We start from the raw sequence: 13,389 nt of genomic DNA on the forward strand, positions 1-13,389 counted from the left end.
ACGTCAACTTCTCAATTCCTCCTCATTTGGCTCAACCTTCTATCTTTGTAACGCCCCAAAATTTACATAGGCTACTAACTGATCTGAGGTCAATTAGTCTTCTAAATCTAGGTCGTGCAGATCTATGCTATTCCATTACAAAATTCACTTCTGAGACTTTCTTATGCGAGAAATCAACTATGTAAAGCTCAAATATGCCGTTTTATGAAAATTGATGGCTAATTGCAAATTTGGTAAGACAGTGTCGGATTATACGAGCTCCACAATCTGCTGGGACAGGTGGCGGCTACTGGCCGGGTTTGCTTCCTTCCCTGTCGGCCTCTCCCCCTTCACAGACCCACTGAGCTGGAGCTCTGTCAGGATCTCCCACACGAGCTGCGCAGTGTACTTTAGAAAAGAAGAAAGTTTGGAGGTTTTGCAAGGATATTGAAAAAGAACCACGGTCGTAAATGCAGTGTTCCAGACTGTACAACGGAATAGCCTACTGGCCCAGAGAAAAGTGTTTAGAACGAGTATATCGGACGAGAGGGAGTTGTGGATCTAACGCAGCGCTGCAGAGGCACTGGCAGAGGACAGGCTTGCAGGGGTTCACTCTCCGCTCCCCGCGCTTACTAGCTACAAGGTGAGTTGTGATTGTTTGGTGGAGGTTTGTTTATGTCGCAAGAGTAACATTAGAACAACACTAGTTATAATGAAAGTGTTGAAACGTTTTTATATTGTCTCGGCTGTTTAAACCGCTGCGGCTCGCGCCTGGGCATGTCTGGGCATGCAACAGACAGTGTGTATGTGTTTCTGTGTGTGCAACCAGTTAACAACCAATGTTAATTAACCTATTAGGATACCTTAAGGAACAGTGTGAAATACCCTATATAATCATTCTATCACCCCTTTAAGGGTCAAAATGCGTGCTGAGTACGAAAAATGCATCAATAATATCTGATGTGATAGCATGTCGACTTCCTACTGACCCGAATGTTTTGTTACTTAATGATGACTCTAAATTACACCTACTTGGGAGACAGAAGAAAATTTGGCTAACCGGATCAACTGCAACCAAGAAAATGATAGCTCAGCGCTGGCTCCCCCCCCCCCCACTCGCTTTGTATGAAACAGTGGTTGGCGTATTTTCTGGGCATAGTTATGCTTGAGCTCTCTACAGCAAGGATTAACAAAGCCAAGTCATCGACTATAGACCTATGGAAAAACGCAAGTATCAGTCCTAATGACCTCAGCATCACAAGAATTAGAGGAGAGTGACTAGGCAAGGTGTGATTTATGTTTTTGTTTTTTTGTTTTTTTTGTTTTCCTCAAGACCACAGAGGGTGGGGGATGGCAGAGGGTTGTTGTTCTTGTTCAGTTGTGTTTGCCTGTTCTGTATGTTCAAAAAATATAAAAATAATGATAATTACCTTTTAACCCATTGAAAACTATAATACATAATGAATTTGTAAATGAGGAAAACTGATCAGCATAGTGGTATCCTGTACTGATGGAATTTGACCATACATTCATCTGATGCTGAATGGAATCATGTGAATACTGGCGGTGTGTGTGTGTGTGTGTGTGTGTGTGTGTGTGTGTGTGTGTGTGTGTGTGTGTGTGTGTGTGTGTGTGTGTGTGTGTGTGTGTGTGTGTGTGTGTGTGTGTGTGTGTGTGTGTGTCAGCACTTGATGTGCGCTGGCCTGTGGTGTTTAGTAGAGGGAGATGCATCCTGCAAGACCAAACTGGATTCTCCTCTGGATGGAACCGAGTGTGGAGCAGACAAGGTATCGCCGTCTCCCTCACACACTGCTTCCATGCACAAACACTCACATCTTCATCTCTCTCGCTGCTTATAGAAGCTGATGTTTGTATAGCAAGTGAACTAACAAAAAAAAAACATAACAATACACACAACTCACGTTTCAGTTTTAAGTCCACGATACGATTTTCTCAGGATGTATTTAACATAATGATCTGCAAATAAAATAAAAAATCCTTTTTTTATATAAGCTGTACAAAACAACAGGGGTGTTATAACATTTTTTTAATGCATAAATTGAAGAAAATGACAGATTACATTTTTCTGTCATATTTATATTATTATTTCATACATTTCTGTCATATTTATATTATTATTTCACGTGACAATTTGTGTGTGTGTGTGTGTGTGTGTGTGTGTGTGTTTGTGTGTGTGTGTGTGTGTGTGTGTGTGTGTGTGTGTGTGTGTGTGTGTGTGTGTGCGCGTGCGTGCGTGCGTGCGTGCGTGCGTCAGTGGTGCAGGGCAGGCGAGTGTGTCAGTAAGACTCCCATCCCTCAGCATGTGGACGGGGACTGGAGTCCATGGAGCCAGTGGAGCATGTGTAGCAGGACCTGCGGTACTGGAGTCCAGTTCAGACAGAGGAAATGTGACAACCCTCCGTATGTCACCCATCTGACTGTGTTTGTTTGTCTTCACTTTTCCCACATTGCAATAAAAATGCTACAACATTTCCATTTTTAATGCATAAAACATTACAAGAATGAAAGGCATTGATATGTCAACACAGGACAACTTGTATGATAGCACACATACAGTAAGTGAAAAAACAGGGTAGCTTCTCTACTAAAATTAAACCCACCGTAGAATCATGATACCCATGCAACCTTAACTTCTACATTTGTTTTACTGTACATTTAAGTGCGCATTTGATGAATCTCAGATTGGACAGAGAATCCACAGTCAGTGTCTGTACAGTAGCCTACATTACACCAAAACAAAATACAGCAAATTCTTATGTCTTTTCAAAATGGATGTTATGTTGTAAAAACCTTGGAACATTGGAGGCAGATCCCGACGGAGTAGAGTGTTCACCTGCTGTTTGATGCACACATGGAGCTTAAAATATCTTTTTGCTTTTTGTAGTATGATGTAAAGATACGAGTATTGTACTATGAGTAAACCCGTGTGTGCGTGCAGGCCTGGACCTGGTGGGCGACACTGCCAGAAGTCCAGTGTGGAGCACAAGGCTTGTGAGCGTCCTCCCTGTCCCAAGGGAGCGCCCAGCTTCAGAGACCTGCAGTGTCTGTCTTACAACAGACACGCAAACAGCAAGAAGAAGGGCAGCATGCTGACTGCTATTATTAATGATGGTGAGACACACACACACACACACATTTTTTTGGCAGTTTGCAGATTATCTGTATCAGCGTTTTATTTGCCTGATAACCAATAAAGTTAATGAATTAAAAAGTGTTCTACTTTGGCAAAGCTACAGTTCTGTGTCTGTCCCTCTGCTTCGGTTTCACTCACCACTGAGTCTGACTTAATGTCTCGCCCACAACACTATCTGACTATCTTTTACTGGGTATTATGTTGAAAGTTTCTAAATAATACATATTTAAAAACTACCCCCCCTTTCGGGTCACCACATTCTGAGTGCTTTAGAAGTAAGATATCATATCGACACATTCCTTACACCCACATCATGAAAATCACTTGATATTTCAGATGAAACCATCTTTTATACAGTGCTGTGGTACTTGAGTCCGGTCTTGTCTCGGACTTGTTGGTATTTGCACTCAGATTGCCTCGGACTTGGCCATTGGTCTAGCCATTTTTTCTTAAACCTAATAACCATTGATTTGATTCTAAATCCATCTAGAACAGGCATTTACATTGGTCACCTGATATATGCCTGGCTGCTTCATATGCCTCTGCATAGCGTGCACACGCGGAGACATCAATCATTTTCATTAAGGCCACAAACACAATGTTGGTGAGCACTTTGCGAGCTAGAAAGTAAATGAAAATAGGGAACGCCAAACAAAGCAGTGAATCAGAGGAATACATTTTTATTTTCTCATTGTCTCGCAGCAGTTATGTTCTAAAGCACAAACAAACATCTCTGCGGGAAGGTGCAGCATTGTCGGTTGATGAGTGAATACAGAACTTCATCCTGTCTATTTCTGTGTGTCTTTGTCAGTTAAACTTGTTAATCATATGAGAAGCTAGGGCAAAGTAGCGGTTGGGAGTGAGATGAGACTACACCACCTGTGCCCTGTTATTGGCTGGGGGTTACACACCAAACCTTTACCTTTACACCCAGAAGCATCCTGCACACAGTAAAATAAAAATAAAAGAGAAAATCCAGGCAGATAATTTTTTTTAATTTTTTTTAAATTCTGCAGAAAATTCTGCAGAAAATTCTGCAGAAAATTCTGTAGAATTCTGCGCCTGCAGATTCCGTGTGCCCCTGTTCATGAGTGTAATTTTGCTGTTGACTGTGATGATGATTTAGTTTGTTTTTAAAGTATTTCTGAATGGAAACATGTTTTTGTACCCTACTATTACACTAGTAGTTGGGGCTGCACAATATATTGTTTTTTTATCGTCATCACAATATCAACTGGTGCATATACACATCGCGAAAGGCTGCAAGATATTGCGAGGGACACAAAACTGATTTTTTGTTTTAGTTGAAAGAATTTCAGTAGAAAACTGCACATTAAAATGTAATGTCATTCTTTTTTAGTGGTGCCTTTTATATTCAATTCAATGTTCAATTTGTTCAATAAAAGAAAGTTAGAAATTAATTCCTTTCATTTGTTTTAAATTCAACAAGCACGGTGTTGTATTTTAGCAGAATACTGAAAGCAGCAGAACTGAGTACACTTTAATAATTGTTTATTTATCGCAAGTAATATCGTTATTGCAATATTCTACATTATTGCATATTTTCCTCATATCGTTGTGTGTGTGTGTGTGTGTGTGTGTGTGTGTGTGTGTGTGTGTGAGCAGAGAAGCCGTGCGTGTTGTTCTGCAGCCCAGTAGGTCGAGATGTCCCAGTCCTGATGGCTGACAGAGTGATGGACGGGACGCCCTGCGGACCATACGAGGCCGACCTGTGTGTGAACGGAAGGTGTCAGGTACAAACTTGCACACATTGGGGAATGCTTCTTCCAAATCATGTCATTGAATGGTACACATCAAATACCATTACACTTTCTGTGGCTGGTGGGAGGGTCAATGAAACAGCCCATTTGTGTGACGTCATGTTGTGTTCTTAAACCCCCAACATAGTACAAGTCGACTTTATATATGATCGTTTATAAATCTCAACATTTCCAACCGCAGTTGAAGGCAGCTTTAGTTGACAGGAGAGAGAGAGAGAGAGAGAGAGAGAGAGAGAGAGAGAGAGAGAGAGAGAGAGAGAGAGAGAAAGACGAGCGAAACATAGTGAGTGCTTTGTTTTTGCAGGAAACATTCAGCTATTACACAAACTCCTGAGGCCTGTACTACGAAGCAAGATCAACATGGCCTGGATTTCTTTCAGTAATCCGGCTTCACCTAACCTAACAACCGCGGTCCCGCATAACCTGTACTACGACGCTGGTTATCAACTAGTTCAGTCAACTCAGGGTTTCCCAATCCAGCGGCGCGCGCATTCACATAAAAGAGGCGAGGTTTGCGCACCACGACCAATCGCAAACATCTACCAGAGCAGCATATTTTAAACAAGAAGAGCAAACTATAATTCTACATAAATATGAAGAACACAGACACGGTTTTACAGGCATAACGCAATACAGTCGCTGCTTCCTAAAACAGGAAGGAAAGCTGGCAAAAAAAAAAATAGCCGACGCTGTAGATGTTTAAATCACAACGCTTATTAATATCACTTCCTCATCAGTCAGGACCAAGATCTGACCATAATTACACTTGTGCTTTCCATAAAGTGTCGTTGCTTTAGCCTAAAATTTCAGTTGCAACCCTGGCAGTGGGAAGCGATCGTGAGAGCAAATAAAACATATAAAAACATAATTCAAACCGATGTGCACATTGGCGACACACGGCTCAAGAAGCCGATATTTAATTCCCTCCCATTAAAATATATATATTTCATACAAATACCAATCAGGGAATGTTAACGGGGTTGTCGATCTCTAAATGTTTTAACTTTTATGACGCTCGCATTCTCTCTCTGCGCACCGAGCTCCGCCGTGTTCTAAGAACGGTGACGCCGTTATCAATCGAGTATTGATTGGTCAGTAGGCGGTGCTTTAACACCGGTTGATCTCTGATCTCCAACTTAACCTGCTCCCGACCAGGTTAGGTGTTCAGCATGAGTTACCACGGCGATTGAACCCGATAACAACTAATCCACCTTCGTAGTACAGAAAATCCTGGGTTGAACCTGAAGTTAGCTCGTTAACGCCAAATCCTGCTTCGTAGTACAGGCCTCTGGGCAGTTCAGTGCTTGTGTTTCATTTTCACCCTCATAATGTTTTTCTTTCTTGTGGCAGTGATGTTTCCTGTACGGGACTCTCACACCACCTTAAAACACACTGACACAGTCTGATCCCTGGTTACATGATTGGCCACCGCAGCGTGACGTGGGGTTGCGTTTCTCCAAAAGTTTTATCAAACGTCTTTTTATTAAAGCATATGATTGAACATACATTCCAATTTTATTTGATAATTTTTTATTCTGCCCGATTAACCCCTCCCCATGTATCTCCACCCCATCCACCCTCCCTCGCAGAGACCTCCACTCTAAAACCATAACAACTGACATATATCGTGTGCTAGGATGCGGACTGTTGTACTGGATTTGTAGTTTTGAGGTATGATATGAAGGGTTTCCATGTTTTATTGAGTAATTTGAGCCTGTCTTTCAGCGTATACCTTATCCTTTCCAAATGAAGTGTGTTAATTAAATCCTCTAACCACATCTTAGAGGTAGGTACAGTTGTGCTCTTCCATAAGGATTAATCTCTTTGCTATTATGAAACAATAAGAGAGAAAACGCTGTTGTGCCACACTCAGTTTCTTGAAGGTCTCCGATATTCCAAGAATGATGAACAGGCTCAGGTTTTATAAGTATTTATGACCTCAGACATAATGTTACATATATCGATCCAGAACAATTGGACCCTTGGGCATAGAGCAAAACTATGGAGAAGTGTTGCTACAGAAGAGTGGCACTTATCACACCTAGGTGACACCTCTGGGTATATGTTATGTAGTTTCTCCTTTGAGTAATGAAGCCTGTAAGAGCCAGGTATAGTTCTATTATTTTGAAAGGACATTTTTGGTAATCAAGGCACCTGGTGGGGGCGGAGGAAGCAAAGTAATATCTGTTCACCTGTTCTGGTTTTGTGACTAAAAGAGGGGGTGAAAGGGTCTCATTTTTTGCTGACGGTTGTTTTACGCCTTTCTATGCTGTTCATAACTTTTGGGAACAATTTCGTATGCCAGTAACACAATTATGGGATGTATTGGAAGGAGAACCTTGTTTGTGTTAGTGCAAAATAAATCGTGAACCTTAAGCGCGTCTGGCAAGTTATTCCCCTGCTCATCCTCTCGGCGGACAAAATCAAGTTTCAGATTGCCGCCTACAAAGCCTATGTATAATTTTAAATTGAACAAGACAGTGTTTTGCGTTATCTGAATAATTATGTATGTTTTCAAGACTCTCTTTCCATAAATCATCTGGAATGGATACACCAAGTTCCTCTTTCCACTTAAGTTTATAATTTTCAGTCGATGGGGAACTTATTAATAAGAGATTATTATAGATGCGGGACATCAATTTACTTTCGTTAGGAGACAGTTTCAGACAGTCATCTATTTAGTATTTCAAGTATTTCAAGTATTTCCGAACGTAGTCCCTAACTTGTAGGTAACGGAATAAGTTATTATTCCCCAGCTCATACTTCCTCTGTAGTTGTGTGAATGAAGCAAAGACGCCTCCCACGTATAAGTCACCAATACATTGGACACCCCTCTCACTCCATGTAGAAACAGAGGTGTCAAGTAACGAAGCACAAATACTTTGTTACCTTACTTAAGTAGAAATTTTGGGTATCTATACTTGAGAAAACTTTTTTGCACACCTCTTTGGTTTGGCAGGTGCGTAGGATATGATCAAAGGTAACAGATCAAAAATTGTTGAGAGAAAATCCCGCACACTGACCATTACGCAAGCAATAATTTATTTAGAAAAATACAACATTTCATCAGGTAAATCAGGTATCTATACTTAACTGGAGTTATTATTTTACAGCAGACTTTTTACTTCTACTCCTTACATTTTCACGCAATTATCTGTACTTTCTACTCCTTACATTTTAAAAATAGCCTCGTTACTCCTATTTCAGTTTGGCTTGTTTTCATTCCGGCTTGTCATCGTTCAAAAACACACACCAAAAAAAAACCTATCCAGATAAATCGCGCTATCCGGATAGAGCGAATTTGATTGGGGTTGGATGAGAAGTATAAACATATACCATTCCCACACCCTATTGGTTTGTACGCGATCCATCGCACCTGCACAGACCCGGTGCTAATACGGCACCGGTGCCTTAACGACCGTTATCTACCGGACCGAATAGCAACGCGGATTTCGGTGCCTTATTTAGGTGCCACTTATTATGCCTGCACTTCTCTCTGATGCACCGAAAACGGACGTTTGAGGGAACTGAAACATCGCCGCAAGGGACGCTAGTTAACACTAAACTCGACAGCAGGTAACGTTAGCCTACCGTTAGCTAGCAGCTGGAGCAAACGCGGTTAAAATGCTGACAGCTAAACAGTGTTTCACTGTAGAGGATTGTAACACCAGACTGTAGTTGCTGTTGTCTGAAAAACACAGACTCAGAGATGTGTCACCTTTTTCAGCCCTTCTGAGTTTGCAGGTATGATTTTAATACTAGATTTTTAGATCAACTTTGAATTGTTTTATATTTTTGAACATACAGAACAGACAAATACAATTGAACAAGGTGCTCCTTTTTATATATATATATATATATATATATATATATATATATATATATATATATAGGACATAACATTTTCAAATTATTCTTCTAATGAGAATGGCGGTTTTACAGTCAGATGGTGAGGCACCAGCTGTGTGTGTAAGTGTGTAACTCACGTGGACACGAGGCAGGATAGAGGAGGCCGTACCTGACCCCGGGTCTGCCCTGTAGCAACTCCCTGGTGCGGTTGAATAATGCTCTCTTTTTAGCCACGGCAGGCGGGTAGTCCGGAAAGATTTGGATCCTTTTACCACTGTGGTAGAGCTGTTTCGCCGCTGCAGCCTTGCGTAGGATGTCCTCAAGCGTGTGAAAGTAGTATAGCCTCAGTACAAAGGGTCTAGGTGGCTCATGAGGTTCGGGTCGCCTTCGGAGGGTCCGGTGCGCTCTATCAATGAGAGGCTTTACATCCAGGGATAGCACCTCTTGCAGCAACAAGGCGATAAATTCTATCGGCCTGGGTCCCTCGGTCCCCTCGGGGATTCCAATGACCCGGATATTGTGTCTCCTCGAGCGACCTTCTAGGTCTTCGCATTTCTCAGTTAGTTTTTCTACTTCGGAGTTCAGGCGGGTGACTTGACGTTGAAGTGCAGTGACCTCGTCCGACTGGTGTGAGGCGGTCTTCTCTATCTCCCCAATAGTGTTAGCATGCGAGTTAGCGGTTTTCTCCAGGGCTGTAATGGAAGTCTGCAGTTCTCCTTTAGTTGTATCCAGTTCGCCTCTCAGTACGGTGTACACCGTCTATATACGGACATCGATAGTGGCGCATCTGTCATCTTTAATCTGGGTAATTTCATTTCACAGCGCAGCAATATCGGCCAGTACAGTCCGGTTTGGCAGGTCCGCCTCCTCATTCAGGTAGTCGGGCTCCACCACCACAGTTGAGTCCGAGGGTTGATTGAGGCCTGCTTCTTACTGGTCGTTCTTTTTGGGTTTTCCCTTTTTTATCATCGTTCTCTCCTTTTAGGTTTAATTTCCCACTTGCTTGTGTCTTCTTATGTCACTCCAAAGCATTTTTAGGCGGATATACAGGTGTTTAGTGTATTAATAAAAGAAAAGTTACCGGAGCTATGTAAAACACGTCTCACTCCTCCATTGCTCAACAGCGCCCCCCACGTTTCTCCAAAAGTTGAGTCGGTCTCCGATGCTGGCAGTTTATGATCGATTTAAAGAAATTAGTATGCAACTTTGGGAAAAGGATGGCTCACTAGTGCACTAACGTTAGCTATGCTAGCTAAGATCGGCAGTCAGAAACAAACATCTATGATCCGATGTCTTTTTGATAATCTACACGTTTTGTTGCGGTGACCTTTCTAAAATAAGCCCTGGTAAAAGTTACTATAATCTAATACAAAAAGTACAAAGGAAAGAATGTACAAACATATATACAAGTGGCGAATAAAAATGTAAGACTGCTAAAATAATATTTATAATGTAAGTAAACCTACGTTTGTGCAAGTTGCACTTAGTACAGTATTGTAATGTATATGAGTCTTATTTAACACTCAGTGATGACGTGTTAAAAGTTGGATTGCTTGTGGTAGGAATGAATTCTTGTAGCTGTCAGTGCGACACCGAAGCTGTCAGAGTCTCTTGGAGAAAGTGCTCTGCTTTCTTTCTTGTTTATGTGCAAGTGTTGTATGCTGGTACGTTTGGGAGGAATTTCCCCTCCTTCTGGCCAAGCAGCGAGAGAGAGAGACAAGAGACGAGAGAGAGGAGATAGACTGGTCCAGAATGTCCAATATGGATGCAATTATCATGACGCACATGTGCTCACTATCAAATGCCCGCAATACTCGTGTATTCAACCTAGACAAACCTATCTTTTGTCATTGGTCCAGTATTAAGCAAGATTACTGCAGTCGGCAGCGGCAAAACAAGCTACAATGCAGGTTAATAAGGCAATTGTCCAGCTTGTATTTACCTTCACAAAAGTGCACGATATATAAATTATAATAGAACCATTTCAGAACAGGTTACATAGACCCTAAGGAAAGCCAAACTGCTAAATGTATTTTTTTTAAAAGAGAAAGAAACGTAGTATGTAGTTTTGACATTTATATACAACATAATGTTACAGATAAAATTCAAGTACACTAGTTGCAGAGACTTTAACAAAGAAAAGAAAAAAGTATTGGGTTTCTTTCCTTTAGTGCAAACCATTCTAAAAGGCACTACACTTAGTTACATCCTTGGTTCTTAAATGCAACCCAAGATGCAGAGAACAGGAAAAACTGGTGTCTTTTTAGTTAAGGAACAGACACTGTACTGAAAATACTTTCAGTATTAGACAAAGATGCACAGATACTTTAATTAAAAACATATTTCAAACATAAAGTTTCTTACCTGCAGCCTAATGTAACACATTTTGTTTTAAACATTTTGTTCTCTTAATGAAATGAAACCTGGTCTTCTTAATAAAGGAAAGTGTATTGTGAAGTAGGGAAATACTTCCAGTATTAAGCATGGCTATTTTAAATAAAGAAAATTCTTCCAAGTATAGTGCACAGATACTTCAGATGAAAACATAATAAAGTGCAAAATAATTTTATGGAATAAAGAAGATACTTCCAGTACAAGGTATAAATACATCAACTAAAGACAATGTTTCAAGTATAAAAGTTTCTTTACAGTAGTGCCATGCCATAGACAGTAAAAACTGCAAAACAGCGACGGAGCACAGGTGTGTGTTCAGCAGGGAAGTATGACGTCTGCAAAGACTGGCTGTCAAGATTCCAATCGTCCGTTATATAGTGAATTGTCAGGCTGGTGAAAGGCTCCATAGTACGGCTCGACCACCGGTCTGTTGTAGCGGCTTAAATCCGAATCAAGTCCAAATAATAGATGTTGCACCGGTCTTTTTCACAAGCTCCTCCGTTTCGCTTTCAGTGATGTTTACTCAAGATGACGATGATGCGTTGCAGCTCGTGGCTCTAAATTTCGCGGGTAGATTGCGTCATAAACATGCATTACCGCCAATTTTGTATCGTTTTAATAATATATTACTAATATAACGTTTGGCAGCCTGTGTGGTTAGATATGGCCTTATGTGTCTAAATTTAGCTAGATTATATCTGATGGTATAAGCTACCTTTTTAACATGCTTTTTAAAAATTAGAGTCTAAAATGATACCAAGGTATTTAAAATCAGACACAACCATGAGTTTTTCTCCTTCAATAAAAACATCAGCCTGCTGTGCACTTGTGGATTTCTTAGAGAAGAATGTTGTTAATGTTAAGATAGATATGACCTTTTTAGCCAGTCAGAAACATGGACCAGTGCTTCAGTTAGTTTAGTTGCAGCGTGCTGTTTGTTTTTGGCATGCAAATAAATAACTGTATCGTCTGCATACATTTGTATATTAACAGATGGACAAACTGAAGGTCAGTGTGTACAGGCTAAACAAGATAGGGCCCAATACTGACCCCTGGGGTATACCAATATTACAGTCGAGGTATGAAGAGTAAGAATTACCAATATGTACGCTCTGTTTCCTGTTAGTTAAGTAGGACTCCATCCATTTCATGGCCTCAGCTGAGAAATTAAAATAAAATAATTTTGATAATAGTGTCTGGTGATTTACAGTGTCAAAAGCCCTAAAGGGATACTTCACCGATTTAGCATTCAGCTTTGTATCAGTAGAAACCCGGTAGTATTTCTGAATGACCGTGCTTCCCTCCCTCATGTCCCCCTGAGACGAGAGATATCTGCATTTGGGGTCTGGAAAAAAATCTTCCGATGACGTAAAATGGCGATTTTTGCGTCATCGGAAGATTTTTTGGCCAGAGGCAAAGGACTACTACAGCCAGTAGTAGGAGCTACTTCCGCATGTTTTAAACCCGCCCACAGGGGGTTGGACTGCCGAGTCTGGCCGAGGTATTCCAAATGAAAACGACTGTCAGCCATCTTGAAGCTTTGCAAAACAGGCTCTCTGTTTTCAGCAGCAAACATTTACAACAATTATGTGCATTCAAACTACCACACGTGTGTACCACCGGGATACATTGGTACAGATCGGAGAATATGCAGGAAACGTTATTACAGACAGAATACTCTGCACACTACGCAAGCTTCGCTTGCACGGGGACCAGCAGTGTCGCTAGCCAGCTAGGGGACATCCTCATCGGCTAGGTGGAAAGCTAACACTAGCCGGCCACCTGTCCCATCAATCCTGCTTGCAAGTGTCCGCTCATTAAACAACAAACTGGACTACATCCAACTTCAACGAAACTCCCAACGCGAGTTCAGAGACTGCTGTGTTTTTGTTGTTGTGGAAACATGCCTGAATAGTGTACCGGACTGTTCAGCTACCAGGCCTGCTAGCCCTCCGAGCTAGAGATGCTCTGTCGCCGGGTAAAAGAGGTGGGCTGTGTTAACACGGAGTGGTGCAGAAATGTGGTGATTTGTATCCATTTAACTGCTAATTGCTGGTGGAGTCTGACTGTTAAATGCCGACCATTCTACATTCCACGCTAATTCACGGCTGTGTTATACTCTGTGTTTACAGCCCAACAAGCGCTAATGCTATTATGCGTTAGCTGAACTTCACGGAGCATATAATGTGCGTGCACTAAATGTAGCCTGTTTCGTATGTCGTTTTTATATAA

At 41.3% G+C, this 13,389-nt stretch overlaps 1 protein-coding gene across 1 annotated transcript in view; it reads left to right on the plus strand.

The window, feature by feature from the left end:
* adamts17 (ADAM metallopeptidase with thrombospondin type 1 motif, 17) overlaps window positions 1–13,389 on the plus strand; it is a 213,355-nt gene that overhangs the window by 134,963 nt on the left and 65,003 nt on the right. Inside the window, exons 11-14 of the mRNA XM_039795147.1 lie at window positions 1,665–1,766; window positions 2,255–2,400; window positions 2,939–3,111; window positions 4,760–4,887. Of these exons, the coding sequence (XP_039651081.1) occupies window positions 1,665–1,766; window positions 2,255–2,400; window positions 2,939–3,111; window positions 4,760–4,887 (549 nt within the window). The remainder of the gene's footprint in view (window positions 1–1,664; window positions 1,767–2,254; window positions 2,401–2,938; window positions 3,112–4,759; window positions 4,888–13,389) is intronic.

Source organism: Perca fluviatilis, chromosome 3 (genome assembly GCF_010015445.1).
Source record: "Perca fluviatilis chromosome 3, GENO_Pfluv_1.0, whole genome shotgun sequence".
NCBI lineage: Eukaryota > Metazoa > Chordata > Actinopteri > Perciformes > Percidae > Perca > Perca fluviatilis.